At 35.3% G+C, this 26,055-nt stretch overlaps 1 protein-coding gene across 6 annotated transcripts in view; it reads right to left on the bottom strand.

Moving 5' to 3' along the window:
• Positions 1-608: 608 nt before the first annotated feature.
• ZNF638 (zinc finger protein 638) overlaps positions 609-26,055 on the bottom strand; it is a 98,492-nt gene continuing 73,045 nt past the window's right edge. For 3 of the 6 annotated variants that reach the window (XM_038007083.2, XM_073023066.1, XM_007970280.3), the window contains exons 17-28: positions 25,529-25,657; positions 23,862-23,903; positions 23,237-23,371; positions 21,270-21,395; positions 16,985-17,022; positions 11,606-12,827; positions 10,953-11,018; positions 8,261-9,215; positions 7,052-7,156; positions 4,285-4,386; positions 2,453-2,571; positions 609-929 (exon numbers count right to left, since the gene is read on the bottom strand). In XM_038007083.2, the coding sequence (XP_037863011.2) occupies positions 864-929; positions 2,453-2,571; positions 4,285-4,386; positions 7,052-7,156; positions 8,261-9,215; positions 10,953-11,018; positions 11,606-12,827; positions 16,985-17,022; positions 21,270-21,395; positions 23,237-23,371; positions 23,862-23,903; positions 25,529-25,657 (3,105 nt within the window). In that variant the 3' untranslated portion in view covers positions 609-863. The remainder of the gene's footprint in view (positions 930-2,452; positions 2,572-4,284; positions 4,387-7,051; positions 7,157-8,260; positions 9,216-10,952; positions 11,019-11,605; positions 12,828-16,984; positions 17,023-21,269; positions 21,396-23,236; positions 23,372-23,861; positions 23,904-25,528; positions 25,658-26,055) is intronic. The other 3 variants (XM_007970281.3, XM_007970282.3, XM_073023067.1) reach the window with 2 other exon arrangements.

Raw genomic sequence — 26,055 nt, 5'->3', positions numbered from 1 at the left:
TATTAATCTATCTTGTACTCTATCTTGAGGCATCAAATACTAAAACAATTATAAGTAAGCAGACTATGTGTGAAGAATGGCTCAATCTAAAAACTTAAAAGTATAGGGCTATTTCCATCACCTGCTAGCCATTCAATGATTTTTTGTGCCCTTAAAACCTCTTATAAACATATTCAACTATAATTCAAATGGTTTAAAAAGCTACACTGGTGGTCCACAGAAGTAATAGCTGCTCTGCAGATTCAAGCTAATAATAAATGACCAGCTTGGTGTTACCTTAAATGGGTTCTGGCAGAAACAGCAAGTGTTACCAGAAACAGAAAAAATACCTTTCCAATACATACAAAAATCAAGCAAAGTTTCATTCAAACCTATCTGGGGAAAACATGCTGTAATCTAATTTTATCCAGAAAAAAATTGAATTTTAAGAAACCTATGACCTGTATATACATGAATGGTTGAAGCCAAGTAAAATACTGTCATGCTATGACTTCCAGTGATACATGAAGAATCCCCAAACATCCCAAATCACAGGAGTTGTAGTGAAAAACTTTTGTCTGCAATAAGAGGCAACCAAGTCTTTAAAAAATCAGCCACAAACACAGATGGTATTTTAAATATACAGTAGGAACATTTATTTTAACACTTCTAAAAGATATTTCTCCATGCCTGATGATTTGATATAAAAATCAAACCCATCATACTTTCCCCATCAGTCTCTCTACATTTAGGGCAATCAGAAATTTGTACAACACGAATATTTGCTTCTGAAACAAAAATTACAAATTAAATGATAACAAAAATACACAAATCAACTGGACCCTAAACAAATTTCTAGTATAATTCTTTCCACTTTCCCCCAATCACCTAGAGCTTCTTTCTTCAGCCTCATTCTGCTCCTTTTCCTTTCTTTGCTTGGCCATGAATTTCTGTTAAAAGCAATTTGCAATATAAAATACTTATTAGACATTATTTTGCTATGTGTGCAAACTTATCTACTGTATATTTATAATTTAAAAGAAACTGATCCTGCAAAATATTATAAACACAGTGCCTTATATAAACATTTCTTCCTTTCATTCATCAGTCATTTGATGTTTATGATACACCAGGTATTACGCTTGGTGCCTGAGGATTCAGTGGGCAACAAGACAGATAGGATCTTTTATACCATAGAGCTTACATTCTAATAGGAGAAGAGAAACAATAAAATAAAAAAATAAAATAGTTTGGGGGTGGTGGTAAGCACTTTAAAGACACAGCAACAAGGTAACTGAGGTTGAACTTTTTGGGGGGTTCTACTTAGGTAGGTCTTTCTTAAGCAAAGACCTTTCTTGGGAACTGATATTTGAGAAAAAAAACATGAAGAACTGGCCATGCAAGTAAGACTGGGAGGGGGCAAAACAACAGCAATATAAAGGTGCAAAGGCAGCAATGGGCCTCTCATGTATGAAAAACAGAACAAAGAGAGCCAGAAAAGCTGAAACACAGAACGCAAAAAAAAAAAAACTGAGTTCAGAGAAGTAGAAAAGAATCAGATCATGCAGGGCTTTAAAGACCCAAAATAAGAAGTTTGGATACTAGACCAAGTATAATATGAAGCTACTAGAAGGTTTTAAATGGAAAAGTGACATGACGAACTAAGTTAAGCACACAGGTAGCAAAGCACAATGTATAAGAGCTTGGGCCTAGAATGAAATAGAGCTGAGTTCAAATCCTAGGTCTGCTACTTACTAGCTATGTGCCCTTGGGTTTAGATACATAACCTCCTTAAGTCTGTTTTCTCATCCTTAAAATTGAAATAACAGCATCTACCTCATGAAGTTGATGAGGAGATTAAATAAGCATCCAGCATAGAACAGCTCAATAAACAAACGTTAGATGAGTGTCTGTGCCACAAATTCAACAGAGAGGATGTACAAAATTCTCAAATATTCAGCAGAAACTAGAACCACCACTTCAATTATGGCTAATGATGATTCTCTAGAGTAACACTTCTTAAAGATGAGTACAATTTAAAAGGTTTTGTGATTAAATCAGTTTAATAAATGGGTTGCATGAAGTTAAGCAGGATTCATTTCGGCTAGACAATTTAGAAACTTTAATATGCTAATGTCTACATGACTGAAGAGGTCATCAAAATACGCAGTTTCTTCAATAATGGAGTGTCATGTGAGACTAGTGATCTGCAGAATCTACTCTGGCAAATGTTGCTGTTCAAGGAAAAGGAATAAACTAGAAATTACAGGCAAGGTACACTGAAAGAGAAAACAGGACTTAAGAGGAATAAACTGGCATAAACATTCTCCTAAAGTGGGGGAAAATGTACGTTTGGGGTGGATAAATAATTTGATTCTAAGACAATTAACAACACCTCAATATTTTTAAATTTTAATTTTTAAGAATTTTAAAATTCTTAAATTTTTAAAATTTAAAGAATTTTTAAAATTACCTCAGTATTTTGCTTATGACGTGTACTCTTGCAGTGATTTGTCATTGCTTTTTCACCTGAGTAGAAGAGGGAACAAATTGGACAGAAGAATCCAGCCTTAGGTACGAGAAAGTCTAATTCTAGGGGATAAGAAAATAAGAAAATTAACAATAATTAATCTCCAGTTGTGTTCATCAATTTATTTTATTTATTTATTTGAGACGAAGTCTCACTCTGTCATCCAGGCTGGAGTGCAGTGGTGCAATCTCAGCTCACTGCAACCTCTGCCTCCTGGGTTCAAGTGATTCTCCTGTCTCAGCCTCCCGCATAGCTATGATTATAGGTGCACGCCACCACGCCCGGCTAATTTTGTATTTTTAGTAGAGATGGGTTTTTACCATGTTTCCCAGGCTGGTCTCGAACTCCCGACCTCCCCTATAGGATCTGCCTGCCTTGGACTCTCAAAGTGCTGGGATTACAGGCGTGAGCCACCACAATGGGCCTTCATCAATTTATTTAAACATGACAAAAATATTAAGCACAGTATATACTTAAATATAAGAACAGTAAACACTGCTATAAATTTAGGGATCAATAGTAGTAATTTTAATCAGAAAACGTAAGTTTTTATTTCGTTAACACGTTCTATAATATTCCAGAGCCTCTAGGGAAAGGCAGTATGCCACTGCTTTGGTATAATACCAAGTTGAATAGATTCCCAAGGAGAATCTTCAGATAACAAAGAACTGTTCAATAATCCTTCAGAATACCAAGTCATTACATAAGAACCTAACAGTTCGGTGGCTCACGCCTGTAATCCTAGCACTTTGGGAGGCCGAGGTGGACGGATCACGAGGTCAGGAGATCGAGACCATCCTGGTTAACACGGTGAAACCCCATCTCTACTAAAAATACAAAAAATTAGCCAGGCGTGGTGGCAGGCGCCTGTAGTCCCAGCTACTCGGGAGGCTTTCGCAGGAGAACGGCATGAACCCAGGAGGCAGAGCCTGCAGTGAGCCAAGATTGCGTCACTGCACTCCAGCCTGGGCAACAGAGCGAGACTCCGTCTCAAGGAAAAAAAAAAAAAAAAAAGAACCTAACAGTTGAGGTGGCTCCAGCCTGTAACCCCAGCACTTTGGGAGGCCAAGGTAGGCAGACTGCTTGAGCTCAGGGGTTTGAGACCAGCCTGAGCAACAAGGTGAAACCCTGTATCTACCAAAAATACAAAAATTAGCCAGGTGTGGTGGTAGATGACTTCAGTCCCAGCTACTCAGGAGGCTGAGGTGAGAGGACTGCTTGAGCCTGGGAGTTAGCTGAGATCACATCACTGCACTCCAGCCTGGGCGACAGAGTGAGACCCTGTCTCAAAATAAAATACAATAAAAATAAACCTTTTAGGAATCCCATTAAAATAAAAGAGAGAAAAGAGGTAGAATGTTGGGCAACTATCTGATTGAGGAGTATGCTGGCTGAATAAGGTCCCCCTCAGCTCACCTTAGCTGACCATGAACAAAGTCGGCTAGCAAAGACTTTCAGCATGTTCTGCTTAACTGGAGTGACTTTCTGCCTGGGCAAGTATAACTCAATTCTCACCAGAGTGGCAAAGAAAGTACCAGAAATAAAACAGGAGATACATCCCAGATTTCAAGAGTGCAGTAAAAATATCCTTCTCAGGTAAAAACAGCCCAGTAAACTGTCTTCAAAAATGCCACTATGTAAAACATGCAAATTTCCACTATTAAATGACAGTGCAGGCAAGGTTACCCAATTACTCATCTAAACAACAGAATACTCATTATGGTGTTGAATTTTTATTTCATATAGGTAAGAAAAAAATGTCATTTTAACTTTACCCTCAGGGACATCAGATGCCACTGATTTGCCTGAAGAAGAGTCTTCAGTCTTCTTGCGTTTTCGCTCTGGTTCTGAATCCTTTAATCCAGATTCCTCATCAACTAAAATTTTTCAAGGAAAAAAAGCTATTCAGAATAGATTTACAGACTTTGTAAAGTTAACATTGGATAATTCTTACCTTAAAACTCAGAGAAAACCTCCCTTGGTTAATCCCATCTGGCCATTCTTTGCACAATGTTCTCCAAGATTCTTTAATGTGAGGAATAAATGGGTAAATCCATTCAAATGGATTTAGGAATACAGTCTAAAGCTAACAGCAAATTTTATTTATATATGTTCCAGGCAGAATTTAAAGACTAATACAAGTCCTATCGTTACTGGCAAGAGAACTTATATATGCAAAGTGCTAAGGTGAGCAGAGTGGAGATTAAGGGAAAAGGGTACCAGCAGAAACTGATTCCATGGCCCAATACTGAGGCCCTTCCAACCTAGAAAATTGAGCCTAAACTGATAGCCTAAGACCCCTGTTAGAATCACAAGTAAAATTATTAATATAAATGTTAAAGCCCACCAAAGTGAGTAACACGTAAGCAGCACTCAATGTTAGCAGACTGCATACTATGATCTTGGGGGCAGACAAAAATGAAGACTGATTCCAAGCAATTCTGATTACCCTCAGTAGCTGAAATGCCTTACTGTTGTCTAATACTTGACAAAACCCTTTTACATATATAATCATTTAGCTTTTATCTCATGTAAGATAGGCAGGTCAAATCATTATTATCCCATCCCTATTTCTTCAGAGATGGAGAAAGCACAATCAAAAGAGGTAATAAACAGATATGCCCAAGGTTGCATAGCTAGTGAGTGACACAGGGTGGAACGAAGACTTTGTGACTTCAAGTTCAGTGTTCCCTCCATACATCTGGGCTACTCTTTAGTATTCCCTGAGGGGATGGCCAGGAACTTTGAAATCATTACTTACTCTTACTCCTCACATTTTACTGATCAAGTCCTACGGTCAATAAGAAAAAGGTATCATCCTTTTCTTAACTTGATGGTTAAAATAATCTGGTTTCCTTGCCTCCAATCTCTTTCTATAATTGTTTATTTCTTCATCAGGGTAATAAACTTTTCCAAACATATCTGTTCCTGCCACTCCAAAGGCACATTTATCTTAATAATATATAACATATATTAAAATTATGTAATTAAAATAAATTAAAATAAATGATTTAGGTTTACAATTGTGTGGAAAAACGACTTTTTCTTAAGCTGGGTCCTTTTGTCAAAACATATTGTTCATTAGCAGAAATATATTGTTATGTAAGCAGTAACTAAATCATCCTTTTACATTACTTGGTTGCAATGAGGTAGTTCTAAGCAAGCTGATTGCTAAAGTTGCCCTACCATACAGAAATTCTGAAGTCCGGGAGTGACCTCGTGAAATCATGCAAGAATCTAATTACTGAACTACCACCTACAGCTTGGTTATCAAAGATTGGTTATGGAAAAGAATAGACAAGGAAGAAGGAATACCCACTTGACCATGACTTGGCAAAGAGCTTCAAGAGAGGGCATAATCAAAAGTAACCAATCATGTGGAAAAGTCGAGTAAGACTAACTTAAGAAGAAAACACTTTAAAAAATCACGTTGGACAACAACCTATTAGGGGTCATCAACATCATTTTCAGGAAGGTGGCAGGAGAAAGAAACCAAAATACATCCAGTTCAATGGGAAATTAAGATGTAAAAGTAGGTGGTTCTTTCTAGATGTTTTGCTCTAAAAGCAAGGAGGAAAGATAGGAGCTAGAGAGATTTCAAGGTCAAAGGGATATTTCTTTCAATGGGAAAAACTTGGCCAAATTTTATGTGTACAAAGCAAAATATAAGTTGGTAGACAAGGGAGATCCTAGATTTACTCTGGGAAATAAAAACGAAAGCAAGGACATCCAGTGAGAAACGGGCTAGGTGATGTAGAGTGGGGAAAAAGCTACTTTTACATCTGGTTAGGAAATAGTAAAGGAAGGAGACCTCTAATATATTGGGAGCAGCACTGACAGCCCACCTGAAATCAAATTCAATTAATTCCTTGGACCAAATCATACTTGGTAAGTTTTCTTTAGAGAAGACAGGATAGGAAAGAAAGAGGGCAATGAGGGTGCTACAAAATGAATGGTAAAAGTGATATCCTTATAGTGCTCTATTTAAATCATACTGGTAAGGTGATTTTTTGCTTAACCTCTCTGAATCAATAAACCCCTTGAGAGCAGGAGCTATGTACTTTCGTCTACCCTTTTTAACATTATTATGAAAGATGCCCAATACAATGAATATGACAAATATCTGGTAGAGTGACTAAAGTATTATCTCTCACTAGACATTTCCTTATTTGTTTCAAGTTAAATTTTATAAACGCTATTAAGATTTCTTGTTTAATTCATTGGCTGGCTGCTTAGAAGCATCCACAAAGCAAGGTTCACAAATAGCCAGTTAATAAATAATTTCTCTCTGATGCTGCAACATGGTCAGAAAACCTTTCGAAGATCATTTCCTCTAATCTGTCACATTCTAATATCAATAATCCATTCTCTCTACATTACGAAGATCAAAATCTTACCCACATCTAATAACTATAGTTGTCGTTTCCCACCCCTGCTCCATTCCACTGATTTTCTACTTTTCTTCTTAGCTAGATCTGTAAAACTTCAACTACTCTATTGTGTTGTGTAACTTTCCTTCCCATTCCAACAATCCTGCTTTACCTTCACTCATCTGGAAGGCCTCTTCACCTTTTGCTGGTTCTGTCACAACAGCTTTTTCTGATGGCAGAGTTTTCCCAATTCTAACTCTCTTGGTTGGAGTTTTAGCTTTAAAAAGAAAGTCCTAATTTATTGCTCTAGTAACAGATTTTAAATTGCTTTAAATTAAACATATTATACTGTCTGAATCACCATTATACATTTTTGCAAAAAATACCCAAATCTGGGTGGGAAGCCTACTGCTAATATAAAATAGAAGAATTCTATTTTAAAATACTTAGTTTAATCTAAGCATTTCCTTTTGTTCCCAGTTACCATTTTCCAAATAACTATGCTTTTCTAACTTCTTTTCTCATGGTGTCTACGTTTTTCTAATTTGTTCCATAAGCCTGTGGGACCTTCCTAGTATTTTATTCTTAGTTAAATTAAATCTTTCAGGTTTTTCTTCTTTTTAGAGACAAAGTGGCTCACACTGTTACCAAGGCTGGAGTGCAGTGGCACAACTATAGCTCGTCACAACCTCGTCCTTCTGGGCTCAAGCGATCCTCTCGCCTCAGTCTCCAAAGCAGCTGGGACCACCCTGGCTCATTTTTTAATTTTTTGTACAGATGGAGTCTTGCTAGGCTGCCCAGACTGGTGTCACACGCCTGGCCTCAAGCGATCCTCCCACTTCGGCTTCCCAAAGTGCTGAGACTACAGATGTGAGCCACAATACTTGGCTTCAAGATTTTCTTAATGGAAATTATGTTTATCTCCCTCAAGTTCGGAAAGTGAGCTGCCCTACTATTCTGTATCATTACCATATTACTTTAAAATAAAATAGTTCCTTTATAAATAGTTCTTAATCCTAAGTCTAAGCAAAAACTGGGAGGCAATCTGATAGTAAATGTTCTTCTATTTATCAAAAGTTGTCTTTTTCCCACAATACAAATATATCATTTTCATTTCAATTCTAATTTGGCTACTTTAGTTTGTTTTCTGTTTTTCTGTCATCCTTTCTTGAAGTATAACCTGGACCAAGTTCTGCTGTGTAACTTTAAAAAACTGTGAAACTTGTACACATTTCTTTGAAAAATTTATTGTTAACTGTCTGTTGGCCTCTAATATCAATACTGGGTGACATTATTGGTAATGCCACAACGTGTATTTTAAAATTAATTTTAAATGTAATCCCCTCATAAAACAAAAAGACTACCCCTTCCAATTATCTACCTGTTAAGTGTCTTTCAATCATGGATTTTAGATCTTCTTCCATAACATTCTCATTTACTGGACCCACTTGGGACAAGGCTTCAAGTTTTGTCTTTTTTGTGTCCACAGCTCTCTTCTTTCTATTCCCTTTTTTATCTGTGGCATGGTCATTTTTGCTTTGTGCTAATTCAACTTTTAAATCATCTCCATCTTCCTCCTCTCCAACTTCATCAACAGTAACAAAATTAAGTTCTTCTTTAAGGCTGTTAAAATCAGCCAGAGAGTCTTCATCTTCTTCAGTTACTTCATCCAAAGTCACTAAATGCAAATCACTGCTGTCATCCTGTATTTCATCTACAGTAACTAAAGTAGAAGGGTCTTCGGGCATCTGAGAAGAAATGAAGCCAATGGAATCCCTTACAGTATCTCCTTCATTTCCTTTAGTATTTAAAGTGGCAAAAGTTATGTCTGCTGACTCATTCAAAGGTAGCTCTTCCACTTCTCCAATTTCATCCACAGTTACCAAGCGTTCCTGTTTGAGGAGATCTTGTTCTTCAGCCACTGACAGAACAGTAACATCTTTAGGTTCACTGTGGGAAATGCAATCATCTTGGTCAATTAATTCATCTAATGTAAAAAGTGAATTTGAATTTTTTACCATTTCTTCCATATTTAGTTCTTCTTCATCAATTACTTCATCCACAGTGACTAGAGCTTGTGCTAGATGTGTAGCTGCATCTTCCTCTTCCCCAATCTCATCCAATGTTACAAAAGATAGTTCTCCCTCAACACCACGAGGGGCAGAAGTTTTCCCCTTTTTCTTCTTTAAGTTAAGTTCAGAGAAAGGAACATTTTTGAGAGTTTCTTTCCTTTTTCCCTTTAGTGGATTCTGCTTGGCTTGAGAAGGATTCACTTCTTCTATAACCTCATCCACAGTAACAAATTCATCCAAATTAAATGGAAATGATGGTTCCTGCTGGAAAGTTAAAAATCATAGTATTATAAACAAATTTTGACCACTGGTTAGATTCCAAATAGTCACAATAAATGTGCATGCCGATCATGTGGGAGAATTTCAGTGCAAATTAGGTTTCCTAAAGGCTAAAATTAAGAGTTATTTTTTTTAAAGCCCCACAAATGACTTAGCTATAAATTCACAAAGTATAAGCCAAAGGTAAAATCCTAACAATATCAACCTAATTTCACTTTTACTTCAATTCATTAAGATTACATTTCCTAAATGATGAGTTTTGAAGTATGACACATAAAAATATACATTTAAAGTATTTGTCAGACAACACAAAGGAGGTACTGTTCCATATGTCAAACATCTAATAAGTGTTCTAGGAGACTTACTGGACTTCTAAAAGCACCTCAAATATAGTTAGAAAGTAAACAGCTAATTAGTCTGTTCATCAATATATATTGATTACACATTAATTAATTATATATAGAATACATATTTTAAGAAATACAGGCCAGGCGTGGTGGCTCATGCCTGTAATCCCAGCGCTTTGGGAGGCCGATCGCCTAAGGTCAGGAGTTTGAGACCAGTCTGGCCAACATGGTCAAACCCCATCTCTAATAAGAATATAAAAATTAGCTGGGCGTGGTGGCAGGCGCCTGTAATCCCAGCTACTTGGGAGGCTGAGACAGAAGAAACACTTGAACCCAGGAGACAGAGATTGCAGTGAGCTGAGATCGTGCCTTTGCACTCCAGTCTGGGGGACAGGAGCAAAACTTCATTGCAAAATAGTAATAATAATAATAATAGTAATAATAATAATAATAAAAGAAATATAATGGTTACATTTTGAGAAAGTTGTATGAAAAAATTATTACTAAGACTCAATGCCTAATATAACTGTATTTGAAAACAACAGTATCTGTAATTTTTTCAATGCTGTCAATAGTAAAGAAGATAAATTCCTATCGGGGCTCCTATACACTTAGTGTGTTACCAATGATCAACTGCTATTATATATAATAATGACATTAGAATATGTACCCTGTAATTTCTAGGGAAAGTATCTGCAAGCGATTGCAGTATCAAGTTAACAAAGCAAAATGAAGTAGCCATAATCCTTACTTCTGCTTTAGTAGCCATAATCCATATTTCTGCTTAAAACTAGTAACATTTCTCCTTGCCCCAACGACATAGGCCCAAATTCATCCCCTACCCGATAAGAAAAGTAAAATGACTGAAAAAAAATTCTACGAATGGTAAAAACCTAAAATAACAACTAAATATAAAATACGTTTGACAATGGAACTTGGTACCAGTAAAGTAAATCTTGGAGACCATCCACTTAAGGCTCAATTACAGCCAAAAGGATAACCTGTTTTAACAAAATGAGGATGACTCAAGTCAAATGTCAGTCTCTTTTACATATATAATTTTTTCTGTGTCTACAACCTATTCCTGTCAATATGAGATTGGAGGTATTTCCCTACTATACTCTCTTTCTGTCCCTGTATAACATTTTGCGCCCCCGCCTCCCTGACCCCAAGCACACAAGGTAAGTTTAGACTAGCTCAAGGTCAAAAAGTAAATTAATGGTAGAATTAGAGATAAGTTAAAAATGAAACATCTCATTCCTATCCCTTGCTCTATATGCTTACTCTCTAACATTGTTAAGGCAGGCACAAGTTGTAAGATAGATGAACTATGGAGATGAAAAAGAAGGGTTAGGGTCTGTGATCCATTTTTTACCTCTTTAGATTTGGAACTTCTACCAGTAGTGCTTTTAGGATTCTTAGTGTTTTGCTCAGTCAAAGTCTGAAATAGTAAATAAGAAATACAGAAAAACAGAATTTACAACCAGATTACTAATGTTCTAAAAAAAAAAAAACCCAGTAAACATTACCCAAATACAGTCAATTATGCAAATTAACACGTATACAAAACTAAGTCAACAGTCACTTAACAGTATAGGCAGAGTCTCTACAAGTTGTAGTTAAATTCAGTTTTACTGATCTTTTCGTCCCACAATGTCTAGTTAGGCAATCAGTGACCTGACAAAGGAAGCTTCAATTTAAGAGAGGAAACAGTTTCCCATTCAGAAGCAGAGTAGTAAATCACCTTAGGAGATTCACAGCAGACTTTTTTTTTTAAACCACAGTTGTTTCCAAATTGTATCCAAATAATGCTTTTCAAACTTGTCAATAAATTATGAACTTGAGCTTAATACTCTAAATGTCTACTGGCTTAAACAATGGAATCATTTAAGAAAAGGAAATGGAAGCTTCTAGGGTAGAGTGAGGAGATGAAAGTATGAAACAAAATTACATCTCCTACTCCATAGCTACAGCAGCGGAGCTAAGCACTTCAAAGACACACTGCGCCATTCTTCCTACCCTCCTCACCTTATTGTTGCTGTCATCCCGTTTCATGATGGAAGGTCTAGCCTCTGTTTCCTGAGATTGTTTTGTTATATCCCTGTAATCCAGTTTAGAAAGCTTGCCTTGAAGGGCTGAGATCCTTCCACTGCCTCCTCTGGTAAGACTGCTCTGAGTAGGTTTGAATTTACTGCTGCTTTCTGCCAAGCCTGACCTGGCACTTGTAGGTTTAAGCAGACCAAATTCTTTGGCTGAAAGTTTCTTTTCAGCATTTATTTGATCTCTGGGCACAGACTTCGTTAAACTTTTCTGATTTTCAGTTTTTGAAACTGTAGCTTTTGCCTTAGGAGAAGAGACCATAACAGCCTTGATGCTTGGTTTACTGCTAGATACATCTGATACAGCCAGAATACTAGTTTTACTAGTTTCATCAGGCTTATTAGCCTGACCCACTCCTTTATTTGGGTATGCCTTGAATAAAGTGTTTTCTGCAGACTTTTCTTTCACTGCTGCCATAATCTTTTCCACCTTTTCTGCATCCATCCTACCTTCATTCTTTTCAGCCTTCTCTGTTCCTATTTGAAGATCCATTCTGGTTTCCTTAGTATTAAATTCATTCTCCTCCTTTTCATCCATGTTACTTTTTTTTTCAGAAATACTCTTTTTGTCCACTGTCTTCTCATCCCCAGGGGAAATTCCCGGTACTAACGTCACAATACAAGTTGATGGCAATATTTCTGAAACAGTTTCATGTTTTTCTACTTCAGCTACAGCTTCTACCATAGTCTGTGTAATTCCAGAAAAGAAATCTGCTTCAGATGGAGATTCTTCTAGAATTCCTTTGATGTTCCTTTCTTCTATAAACACACTGTCAGATGGTAACAATGCTGTTTTAGGGCTAATAATTTCTGCCTCTTTCTTCTCCAAGTCACTGTTAAAGATGTGCTGATTTAAAGCACACTCCTCGGCATTTTCAGTGAATTGTTCAACACTGGCTGGAGTGGATGCTACAAAAGGAATTTCTTTGACCTCCTCTCCTTGAGTTTCAAGCTCCAAAGTTTCAACAGCAAAGTCAGAATGACATGTTGCTTTTTCAGGTTCTTCCTCACAAGGCTCTTCCTGCTGTACCAAAGTTTCTGTTTGAATGCTGGGAGTACTTTCTTCTTCAAGCACATTAGGTTTAACAGAGGGACTATCAGTTGCTGTTTGCACCTCACTTTCATCAACTGGATTGTTTTTCAAGTCAGGGCTAAAAGTATTCAAAAACAAACAAAAAGAACACAAACAAAAACACAAACAAAAATCAAACTATGATGAGAATTCAACCATTATAAAGAATCCTGTAGACACCAATTGTTAAGACTTCCTGATGCATTCGTAATAAGCACTGGGAAATCCAACCAATCGGCATAAAATGGCTAAGATGATTTGATGGAAATATGTAAATAATATAAATTATGACTGTTGATATGTTCCTTTTGTGCTCATGTGATTATAGCCAATATTTTCCCTCCTCTGTCAAGCTAACCCCTGACACTGAAAGGACAAATGTGAATCTCAGACACTTCAAATATTATCAGGTCCTATTCCCAACAGTGGTAACTGAAATAATAAAATACGTGTACAGTTCTACAATAAAACTAATGATCCATGCATTACGATTTAAAACTTTATAAGTGAACCTTACCTAAAAAGAACATAAAAGAAACTGGTGGGGGGAAAAGACTATACTCTAAATCATATCACCTTTTAATTTTTTTTGGATGTGAAATATTTAATTACCTAAGAACCATATTTATTAATAATATTTAAAACTTTTTTTGGAAAGTATTCTTTATATACTCTAGTGAAGATTTAAAGTTAGTGACAAAATCTTATACAATCACCTTATGTGAACATACAGTCTTATTATAAATATTTGCCTTTGGCTATAAGACAACATAGGTTAAAAAATAAACCTTCCCAATTCAAGAGAATAATGTGTAATTCTAATATTTAACTTAAATGTGTAAGTAATATTATTCAGAAGAAATGGAGGAAATGCATGGCCAAGTATATGTAATTCATCTTATTTCATCATGGTCTCCCCCCAAATCTAAAGTATATGAAAAGTGAGTGGTCCTATAATTCCAGTACCTTCACTGAGGTAGACACAAAATAAGTTATTTTTATATTAATGTTCCACAAATCAGAGGTTTTCTTGAAGAAGAACAAGGAAAATCTTAGCTTCCAAAAACAATGCCCGACATGCTATCAATGCAAATTAAAATTTACCAAATATATTCACATAATGAGAAGCAGCAGATTGGAGAAAGACACCAGAAAGTGATCCTATCATATCAAAGTCTCATTATTAGAAAGTATTGACTTTCTTCTCCTATTTTTTAAGGAAGGAAAGGATGAGCCATCATCCCTTTTGACCTGCTTCTTAGAGGGTGGCCATGTACCCTTTAGTTAACAACACAAGATGATGTAGATCTGTGTGCTGAGATGTTAACCATATTTAAGAAGTATTGGAATAAGTCGTGCTACCACATAAGGGTCTTAAATCATTTGAACCAAACTGGTCTTCCCTCATGCCCCAAAGGTTACATCCTGAGGAGAAAACTTTTCTACCAGATTACAGAAATACCTCTTGACCCTAAACCTTAATCAATATATATTCTATTCATTGTGCAAGTTATTCTTTGCATGCTAAAACGGTTTTTATTTGAAATAATCACACCCCTTTTATTCAAAACATAAATGGCTAATTTTAACAGTTTCAAATCTTTACAATTCAAAATAAAATTTGTGGCAAAACACAACAGGAAAAAGAGTAGTGACATTCAGTTACAGCAAGTATATGAGTATTATTTCTCAAAACAAGCTTTTGTCTTTAAATTACAAGACTCATTTCCAATAATGAATATATTAAATTCCTGCCTCATTACTGTACTGCATATAAAAGCTTTAGAAACTTACGCCTATGTAAAAACATCTATGGGACTAGAATAACAATGGAGACCTTGATTCCTGGCTCAAGGATACAGCAAGACTTTCCCCTTTACAAGTTTTTCAATAAAAAAGTTATTATCTTTTATACAAACTGAATCATTATGCAGTTCCATACTTGAAACAGAGAACACAGGTCTACTCAGAAAAATTATTTAATTCCATATTTGTCCTTGAGTGCTAGTCTTTTTAAATCATAGTGTTTTCTTTAGGGAGGTCATTTACCAAAACTAGTACCTGCTTTCTGGCTAATAGGGGAAAAAAGCCTCAATATTGATCAAGTTAGTTTGAAAAGAGTTTGAAATGTCAAATAAATTACATTAACACCAAAGTTAAACAACCACCCTTTGTAACGATCAAATGAAAACACAGCCATATTCTGGGAAATGGAACAAAAAAGGATTCCAGAAAGGCATTTGAGATATAGATATCTCATCTGCCACTCCTCCCTCCTGCCCCAATATCCCAGTAATACCAGAATTTCACAGTCTTTGGAAAAAGCATACAGTAAAAGCTGGGCATGAGAACAAACGTTAACATTGAAACGCAAACATCCTGAGAAACTTTAAACTGGGACTTCACAACACTGAAGACTAGTGTTTATTTCAGAGGCCAACTGGTTACTTCCTAATATTAATGAATTAGAAAAATTTCATCTAGCATTCTTATTTGTGGCCTTAATCTGTTTACATGTCAACAGGATGAGTACAGACATAATGTGAATTATTAAATTATGATTGTATCCACGTGAGTTTCCTCTAAACAGTATTTAAATAGTTTAGTTATAAACAAAAGTATCATATTCATAATGAATTGGCAACCATAAGCACTTTAAAACAAAACAAAACAAAACAAACAAGTGCATGTAGTACCAGCTACACAGGAAGCTGAGGTGGGAAGACAGCTTGAGCCCAGGAGGTTCAAGGCCAGCCTGAGCAGCATAGCAAGACCCTGTCTCTAAAAAAAAAAACACACACACACACAACAAAACCAACAAATAGTATTTTCTCAGCATCAGTTCACTCCAAAAGAAACGTTTAGTATTCTGGACATACTCCACATTTTTTTCTCTAATGTAAGTCAAAAAAAAAAAAAAAAAGGGAATTAATAAGTTTTTGGTGCTAATTTTAAAAATTAGTTTTATGAGGTTGAATAGCTCTAAAGTCATTAAGAAATATATTCAATTTTAAAAGTTATGTCTAAACAATGAGAGGAGAACAATGACCAACTGCTATTGCTATGGACAACAACTTTTCATGCGGACCTCAAAAAAACTGTGTAAAATGAAATAAAATGGGTTTTGCCACAGAGTTTTCGTGACCAATCTTTAGGTCTATATATAGTACTACATTGGCACTGTTATTTATTAAGCCCTTTGTGAGCTTTCACATCACACACTGCTGGTGGTACTATTTCTTAGGTATGTGAATGCACCTGGTATGATGACATACAAATTAAAAAACCCTGTGCTGACACACAGAGCAAACCTATTGCTTAACGTTCCTGGTATATTTTAACGTACTCATCATCTTTATCAACTAAAATAATCTGATTTTATGAAAATTACTGAGAAGAAAAATCCGTTAAGACATTCTGTTTTACAGGGATCTTAACATCAGTGGATCAGATAAACACTTTTCATATTTAAACACTTTCAAACTGCTGTTTCAAACAAACATACGCTCTTACAATATGGATTAATAAATACGGATGGCTCAGTACACAGGAGGAAAAAGAAATATTCTAAATCAGTGATTTACAATGAAGAGCAGTGAAAGGCAAGTCATTAATTGGTGGAACAATGGTGGTGATAAGGCAGACACTCATCAAAATGAGAAAGTTATTAAGGAGAGGGTGTACTTTATGTGGTCAAAACAAGGCTGTAAGTCATCACTTTGTGGAGACTTTGAAAAATAAGCTTTCATTGCTCTGATAATGCAAAACTGTATACATAATTTTTTTGGACACTTACTTGCCCTGACCCAGTTGTTTTTAAAAATATCAAAATACGCAATGAAATTAAGTAACGTTAAAAGGTTAAAATTTTACTATCGTGTTTATTTCGGAATAGGAAAATCTAACAAAAACAATGTAATTACTGTTTGTGAAGTTGAGTTATTGGAGAATCTTAAAACATTTTATAAAGAAGTGGTTTATTTAATTCAAACTGTTTATATGTTCAGTTACCCTAAATATTCGGTAAATACTTAAATGAGAATAAACAAAAACAACAAAGAAAACTCCTAGGTCAGGCTGAATCCAAAAAGAAAACTGTAGCAAGTCCATATGTACACAGAATAAATATGTAGAATAGAACTTTTCACTACATGTGAGTCATTACTATAAAATACAGCAATAAAATTCAGAAACTAAATACTACACAAAAGTGTTAGTAAACATACAGCAACATACCTTTCTTTTTCTAATTCTGGGTCATGCTCAGTTTGCACCTGTAATATAATCAGCATTTTATTAGAGGCTATTCCACTGGATTTGAAATATTTAACTATAAAAGCAATGTTTTTAGTTAAAATTTAAGCTAAAAAAAAAAAAAACTCTTAAAAATGTATCAAAGCAGCTAGTTTTCAGTGTCTACATTACTATCAGGTTCTAGAATTTTTTTTTTTCTAATTAAAGACCTCCAAATTAGGTCACACACAATAACTTACATTAATGAAAAAATAAGTTTCCTTAATAATGATATAAATGAGAAACTTTTTTAACTTTAGAAGCCTGGAAATTCTATCTTTTCCCTAAACAATAAATGTGAAATATCAACATCTTCCTTGTGGAATTATTTTAAAAGACTTCTAAGAGAGATCAGCTGTCTAAAAAAGTTTCCTATTCAAAATACCTAGAAATGCTGAACAAAACTCAGCAATAATCCTTTTAAATATTTGTCTGATATCTGATAAATATTTTATTTATCTGGTATGTGGGTCCCAAAAAAGCAATATTCTGGAGCCCCCAAAAAGGGCAGGAATTAAAAATCCATCCCTATATGCCAAGCACTGTCCCAGGTACTTGGGATGCATCAGTGAACAAAATGGCAAAAATATCTGCCATTTAGAGCTTATACATAATAGAAGGAAGCCTTTTCTGAGAAATCATGCATTCTCTGGGTAGAAACTTTCTAGAAAGATTTTGTCAGACTAAAAACTGAAAACGGTGCTTTAAGGAAATTCAATGTGTCTAGAGAGGATTCCTGGCATAGGTGTTTGAGTCTAAGAGTAAAGACTTCCTTTACTGGGATATCTGGGATAAGTCTAGTTTATATCCTAATGATACTGCCAAAACTAAAGATGATGGTTTTTAAGTCCCAATTACAGACAGTGTTTATTAGCAGCTTTCCATTCAAGAGAAAGGTTTATTAGAGGGGGAAAAAAAAAAACCCTGTATGGTATCAGAGGAACTCTATATCAGATACCTATACTGGTCAACTTACTTCCTTATTCATAAATGAATAACAGAAAAACAAATGCACAAAAGTGAACAAGGTAAGCTAAAGAAAAGATATTTCAGACAACTGAAGTACCTTTTAAAAAACTCAAAAGAACAACCTCAGAAAAATTCAAGAGAATATAGAATCTACGAAATCAGTGCTGGTGCTATTTCCAGAAAAATAGAATATTAAAAATTGAAGGAAATAAATCAAAAAATAATAATAGAAAAACTTCCCTGGGGCCGGGCGCAGTGGTTCATGCCTGTAATCTCAGCACTTTGGGAGGCTGAGGCAGGCGGATCAAAAGGCCAGGAGTTCAAGACCAGCCTGGCCAGCATAATGAAACCCCATCTCTACTAAAAATACAAAAAAAAATTAGTGGGCATGGTGGCGCGTGCTTGTAGTCCCAGCTACTTGGGAGGCTGAGGCAGGAGAATTGCTTGAACTCGGCAGGTGGAGGATGCAGTGAGCCGAGATCACACCACTACACTCCAGCCTGGGCAACAGAGCGAGACTCCGCCTCAAAAAAAAGGAAAAAAAAAAAAAAAGAGAAAAACTTTCTGCTCTAAACACAGGATGTAGGAAATGAGTCCCAAACCAAGAAAAAAACCTTGCTCACTGGACTAGCAATACCAACCCTCTCTTTAGAAATTCTTGAATCACTAAATATGTCCCTAAAGCCTTTGATCTGGTTCTTCTGTCTAAAAAAATCTCCTCTTTGAAATTTTCTTAAAGCTTGCTCTCTTCCGTCAGGTCTCTCAAGTAACTCTTCTGCTGAGGGACTATCACTGACTACTTTAAGATACACATTCCCCACATTAATCATTCTCTTTTTATCTCAACTTATTTATTCACAGTCTTTTTACCACTTGTATCTGTTTATAGTCTATCTCCTCCACTAAAATATAATCCTCAAGGACTAGGACATTGAAACAATATTCATCATGGTATTCTAATACCTAAATGTAAGCATACAGAAAAGGAATTAGATAAATACTAGTTTAGGGCCAGGCACAGTGGCTCACACCTGTAACTCCAACACTTTGGAAGGCCCAGGGTAGAGGATCACTTCAGGCCAGAAGTTTGAGACCAGCCTGGGCAACACAGTGAGACCCCATCAACACACACAAACAAAAATCAAAAATCAGATTAAAAAATAAAGTTAGCCGGGCATGGTGGCATGCCCTTAGAGTCTACTCTGGAGGCTAAAGTGAGAGGACTGCTTAAGCCCAGGAGTTGAGGATTCTGTGGGCCATGATTGCACCACGGTACCCCAGCCCAGGTGACACAGTTAAGACTTCGTCTTTAAAACCAACAAACATAAAAACTAGTTTAAAGAATTAACATAAAAATCCTAAAACCTTTCAGAGGAACAAAATAGTTATGACCCAAAATCAGCCTTCTCCTAATATTGGATTCTGGATGCTAAAAATAATCAAAGGAAAAATAGCCTAAGCACAGAATTTTACATCCTGACAATCAATCAATGAAATACGTAAGAGCAAAATAAAGTCGGTTTCAAACATTCAGAGATTCAGAAAATGTACTGCCTCTACATACTTTCTGGGGTAAAAAAATATATATATATATTTGAGAATGTACTCTAGCAAACAGAAAACCTGTGATGTGACAGAATCCAAGAAAAAGCAGACATAATTCAGAAAAACAATGAAAGAAAACCAAAGGTGTATAACTGGTCGACAAAGCAAATGGCCCTAACTTTAGAAAAGAGTCACAAGAATAGCTCTGAAAGGAGATTCCATTGAACAAATAGTAACTAAGTTACACAGACGATCAGAGTAACATGAAGACTGCCATTTTTTCCCCTTTCAACAACAAAATACAAACTCTAAACCATACAAGAAAACCGTAATCTAAATACTTATGAAGATGAAAATGTGGCACCATTTTGAGAAATGACTGCGAATATAAGAAACTCACCTGTGCGTGTAGAGGTTATGGACACATATTACATATTGCCTTCTTTGTAAACCCATTCTCATTACTACTTAATTCTGCAGTAAATATTTTCATATTCATGATATCAAAAATGCAGATACTAGTTTTCAGTATTTAGAATGGAGTGCTACATTGCTTTGTATACAAGCTAACTATAGATATTGAAATAAAGGTCACACATACTAAACAAAGAAGTAACATTTCAGTCTAACAAAAACAGTAGGTGTTGAAGAGAGGATAATATAAAGTTGATTCTTTACTCATTTTAAATAGTAGTCAATTAAAAACGGTTATAAATAAGCCACATGTATTATCCAACTTAAGCTATACGAATAAGATTCTGGGTAAGCACTTAGGAAGTGAAGTACCAATTTAAGCAGAAGTTTATGTAAATTTTCACTGGTTTAATTTTCTTTTAACTCTAAGAATTTGGGACTGTATTTCCGGGATAAGGATTTCTGTACAGTCAGTCAGTGTTTAATTTTGAACTTAGTTGAACACAACTAAATAATAACTTGAAAAATATAAATGACAAATTTTTAAAAATGCATGTTCTGCTGAGGAATAGCTAAAAACTTTAAAAATATTTTTTCTGAAATTATCAAGTGAAATGAGCCACTCATTTGTGCTTAAACTAGTACCTATCGTAATCCATTTACTTACAGATACTCTAATTTAGATTTAGATGATAAAATTGCCTTTTTTTAGATAGTACAAGGTTTTTAACAGATTGACAACACATGGACAACAAATGTAAGGTCCCATTATTTACCTCTGCCATCAGCATACAATGGAATACAAGGAGAAAATATCTGAGTTCGAATTTAATGCTTTCAAAGGTGGACTATTCATAGCTATCCTTCATGTACTACTGCGTAAGCCAAGAACCTGTGAAATCTTATTTCTTAACCCCCAAACAGTTTATAATAAATATAACTGAAACAAAAAGAAGAATAAACAAACTTCCTTCTACCCAGAGGAAGCCAAAATGGATTCAAAGTAGCTGCATTCTGGAGACAATCATGTTACATACAAGGAGTCACTGTACACAAAAATGTAGATACCTACATGCCAACAATAAATATGCAAATGTATATATGTTACACTGTTGAAAATTTCTTCTCATTTAGACAAATTTATACTGCTTTATAAACTATGAAAATTGGAACACTGATTGCAAAACAAATTGTAAAAATCATCTCTAAACACAGAAACACTTTGACTACTGCCTAAGACTGACCTTTATGTTCTCTGTATTTTCTAAAAGCACAAAAGCTGAAGCAAGAGAAATCTTACCTCTGGTAAGTCTATCTTTGGAGATAATGAGCAGGTCAATATACGGTCACCAATGTTTTGTGGATTTTGTTTCAGAAAGCTGTACATTGACTGAGCAGATTCAGGACTATCTAACTGAAGAATTGCCTTTGGAGAAGATTAAAAAGTTATGAATATTTCTTTTAAAAAATTAAAATTAGAATAACCACATAATCCACCAATTCCACTTTTTAGTATATACCTAAAAGGAATGAAAGTCGAGACTTGAACATGTATTTGTATACCCATGTTCACAGAAGCATTACTCACAACAGACCAAAGGGAGAAGCAACTCAACTGTCCATCAACGGATGAGTGGATATAAAAATGTGTTATATGCATAAAACAGAATTATTACTCAGCTTTAAAAACGAAGAAAAATCTGACTCATGCTGCAACATGGATGAACCTTAGAGACATTATGCTAAGTGACATGAGCCAGTCACAAAAAAGCAAATACAATTCCACATACATGAGGTAACTAGAGTAAATTTATAAAAACAGAAATAAAGGTTGATAAGGGCTGAATTAATGGCGAGTTATTGTCAAAAGGATAGAAAGCTTCCAGTTTGAGAAGATAAAAGTTCTAGAAATAGATGGTGAAGGTGCTTAATAAAACACTTAAACATGGTTAAAAAGTTAAATTTATGTCTTACAAATGGTAAAATTTGTGTATTTTGCTACAATAAAAATGTTTTTAATTGTTTTAAAAGTTTGGAATATATTCTTCTTTCAGGTTTCAGATATGTGATTACAAAGGTAAGGTTAATCCTTATTTAAAGGAAACAAGAAAAAACAATCCTTAAAATGTTGTAAAGGCAAGGCAAAACTGAAGAGAATGACAGGTATTTTTTTAAATAGAGGATTAAAAATGTTTACAAGAAAGGTTCAGAATTCCTATGTGCCATCTGTGCCCCACCTTCCATTCGATGCCACACTATTTATCATATTCCATTCTATACTCTATTTGTCAGAAGCATATCAAAGAAATTATCTAATTGTTGGTTAATTAAGTGCTCTTTATGAATACTGTCCACTTTTAGGTAAAACCCTGCCTTTCTAGGTAATAATATGGCTGACAAAAATTTAATTTTAATGAACATATAGCTGAAACACATATTAAATGCAGAAGGCATACCAAATGTAAACAGATTTTTGGTTCTTTAAGAGGCCAAATCATGAAAGTAAGGAATGATTATTTTTGAGACAGGATCTCGCTATGTTACCCAGGCTGGAGTGTAATGGCGTGAACACGGCTCACTACAGCCTCCAACTCCTAGGCTCAAACCACCCTCCTGCCTCAGCCTCCCAGGCAGCTGGGACCGCAGGCACATGCCACCATGCCCAGCTGATTTTTAAACTTTTTGTAGAGACAGCATCCCACTATGTTGCCCAGGCTGGTCTCAAACTCCTGGGCTCAAGCAATCCCCTCGCCTCAGCCTTCCAAAGTGCTGGGATTAGTGAGCCACTGCATCCAGCAATTATTTTATCTATATCTCTCTCTTTCCATATAAACAAACAAATAGACCTAACTCAGGTGTTTCATAGCTGGAAGGGACTTAAAGAAATATTGGGTAATACCCCTTTCATTTTACAAATAAGTGTAAACCAACTTAGCCAAGACCACAAAGATAGTTAAGATGAGAGCCAAAGGAATTCAGGTCTAAACTTCCCAGTAAGATAATGCTGTCTGCACTATATTACCTTTCCCCCTTGTGTAAGTCTTATTTTTCCTTAAAAACTAGGAGTTCGGAAAAAAGAGAGATCATCTCTTCTTTCTCGGCACAGTCTAGAATAAAATATTCTGGTTTATCATAATCGTGCAAAGTGGTTAATATTTATAGGTGCTTCAGATCAGAAGCTGAGTTAGAAGTTGCAGATCGTCAGAATACAGGGTTATTATACATTCTTTATAGAATGTATAGCTAAATTATGAGGGAACTTGTTACCTTGTTTTTATTACTTATGAATACATGGTGATCCACTTTTCCAAACTGAAGTCCAACACAAAGTACACACTGAAGTCCATCTTCCGGTAAATTATCAAGATGTACAAATCGATCATAAATTGTATCTATATTTGCCTGTAGTTTTTTTTTAAGAGACAGCATAGAAAAAACCACAGCTGAAGCAACAAACCGTAAAACAGATTAACGTTAACTTAAACTATTACAGAGGTTAGATGATGTTCTCTCCCAAGAGTAAGAAAATGACTACATGGGGGAAGATAGTGAGGTCTTGATTTTACATACGAGTAATCAGTAAAACGATGTACTAAAATGGGAAGTAAAATATTTCTACTATCAACATAATGTTTACCCAAAACATCCTCAGACAAGATATTGACCTACTAGACCACTGAGTATGCACTCCAGTACCTGAACAATCTTTTCACATCAAGGACTACAATAACCCTTTATTTTTTTATTTGTACCAAGAAGACCCATCTGACATTTCCATCACCTCAATATCTTAAAATTAGTTCTAAGGTTTTAATCCCTAAAAAGCAAACAAGTAAAACAATGTTTCCATCAATTAAATAAGTATACAAAAGCATTTAAATGCAAAACTCACCTCTGGGTCATTTTCTCTTACCAAGGTTCTAAATATAGCTTCCTAAAAAGCCAAAATAGATAAAGGTTGATGGTATAAGCTCTTTCTCATAAAAATAAATACTTAGGTAAGATTTATAACATGACAATCTATACAAATATGCATTACAAAGTATTTCATAAAATTAAGCAGCAGCAAGATTTACATTCTTTCCAAAAATCTTTTTCTCCTCAACAAGCCTCATCCTAACTCATACAATTTAATTCTTCTTATTCCCCTAAGAACATAAAAGACTAATATCCCCTAAGAACATAAAAGACTAGTAAGACAGTACCATTTAGGAAAGACATTCAAATTCACATATAAAGAATAAAGAGATTTAATTTAGACAACAGGAAGATAATTCAAATTACAAAAGAAAAGTTAACTAAGCAAAGCAGATGAGAAAGAATAGAAATGCAGGCAAATAAAACAGCACAGAGCATAAATGCAGATTTGATGCTACTGAATTATGAAGAGGTCAAGAACATCATGAAACAAGGATATCAAAGCAGGCAGAGGACAACTAATGGAAGGCTTTGTGTGTGGCAAAGGAACTTGGACTTTGTAAGACTGAGGATCCTAAACTTTTTTTCTTATTGATACTACTGACGTGTATAAAACAATCTCGCCAATTATATCACATTACAGTGATTCTTAATGAAAGGTGTTTTTACATTACATGCATTTCTACCTGCCTCTAGAGAGGATGTAACATTTCTAGCTCATGTAATGCATACAATATTTCTACCTCATGCTTCTTAGCAGTTGACAGTAAATGTTTATAGGCTACATAGAGGCACTGAAGGGTGTGTACATGAGATAAAAGCTGAGAACTTGAGGGAGTTTTATAAAACTGAAGGTAGCGTGTATGTAGAAAAGACAATTACTTTTGTATACACAAAAGGTGCGGTCGGTCTGTTTGTTTTAGAGACTAGGTCTCCCTCTGTCACCCAGGCTGAAGTTCAGTGGTACAATCACAGCTCAGTGCAGCCTCGAACTCCTGGGCTCAAGTGATCCTCCTACCTCAGCATCCTGAGGAGCTGGGACCATGGGTGTGTGCCTTCAGGCCCAGCTAATTATTTTAAGTTTTGTAGACATGGGTCTCGCTTTGTTGCCTAGGCTGGTCTTGGGTCTTGAAGTCCTGGGCTCACACAATCCTCCCACCTTAGCCTCTCAAAGCGCTGGGATCACCAGCATGAGCCACCATGCCTGGACTAGTAAGAGTTTTTAAGAGATAAAGCAATGGTATATGGGATGAGGAAGAGAGAACAAGCTCATTGAGTTAAACAAGATTTAGCAAGAAACTAAATGTAAGAAACGATAGAAAAAAAATCAAAGATAACTTCCAGAATTCTAGTTTAGATGACAGATAATGGCAGAAAGATAAGAGAGAAACCTTTTTTAAAGATAAAATTCAACCTTTTTTCCAACCCAACATGCATGAAGAACAGGATTCCCTCACAATGAAAGTAACTCTCAAACAGTTGGATGGGTGACTGGGTGATTGTTGGAGGGACAGGAAGAAGCTTTCTTAGTGTCTGTGAGAAAAATGTGACCCAAAGTGGAAAACTAGAAAACATAACAGATTGTAACAAATCTGATTTAAAAACTTAGTAAGAGCTAGTAAAAATGGTGGTCTGATTTACCTCATCTTTTATATTCATGTTTTCAGGAGCCATACTTATTGAGAGTTGATTTCCATCCATCAATACTGGGAAGCAGTTATAAAATTTTATCATAGACTCAGCAGCTTTTCTATTTATTTCTATATACGCCTTTTAAAATAGAAATTATGGTAACAAAAAATTCTTACGTTAATTTTTCTCAAAAACAGACTTACAAGTATAAACAAACTACTTCAAAGTCAAGTGAATTGAACAACTTAGTAAATATTTTTAAGATACAAAAGGCAGTCCTCAGAAAACTGAGGCCCAAAGACTAAGAATATTACAACCATAACCAAGAAATAATGAATGACTAAACTTACTATACTAAGGCAAACTAAAGAGAGAAAAAAGAAGAGACATTCTAGCCACTGACATTAAGAAAAATCTTATTCAACACTGTATCCTTAGTACCTAGAGCACTATCTGGCATGTAGCAGATACATTTCTAATCAATATTAGTATTTCTTGAGTAAATAAATTTATTGACAAAATATGAGAAATATAGA

This window comes from Chlorocebus sabaeus, chromosome 14 (assembly GCF_047675955.1).
Source record: "Chlorocebus sabaeus isolate Y175 chromosome 14, mChlSab1.0.hap1, whole genome shotgun sequence".
Lineage (NCBI taxonomy): Eukaryota > Metazoa > Chordata > Mammalia > Primates > Cercopithecidae > Chlorocebus > Chlorocebus sabaeus.
The sequence above is the reverse complement of the archived record's forward strand: the minus strand, read 5'-3'. Positions and strand labels throughout refer to the sequence as shown.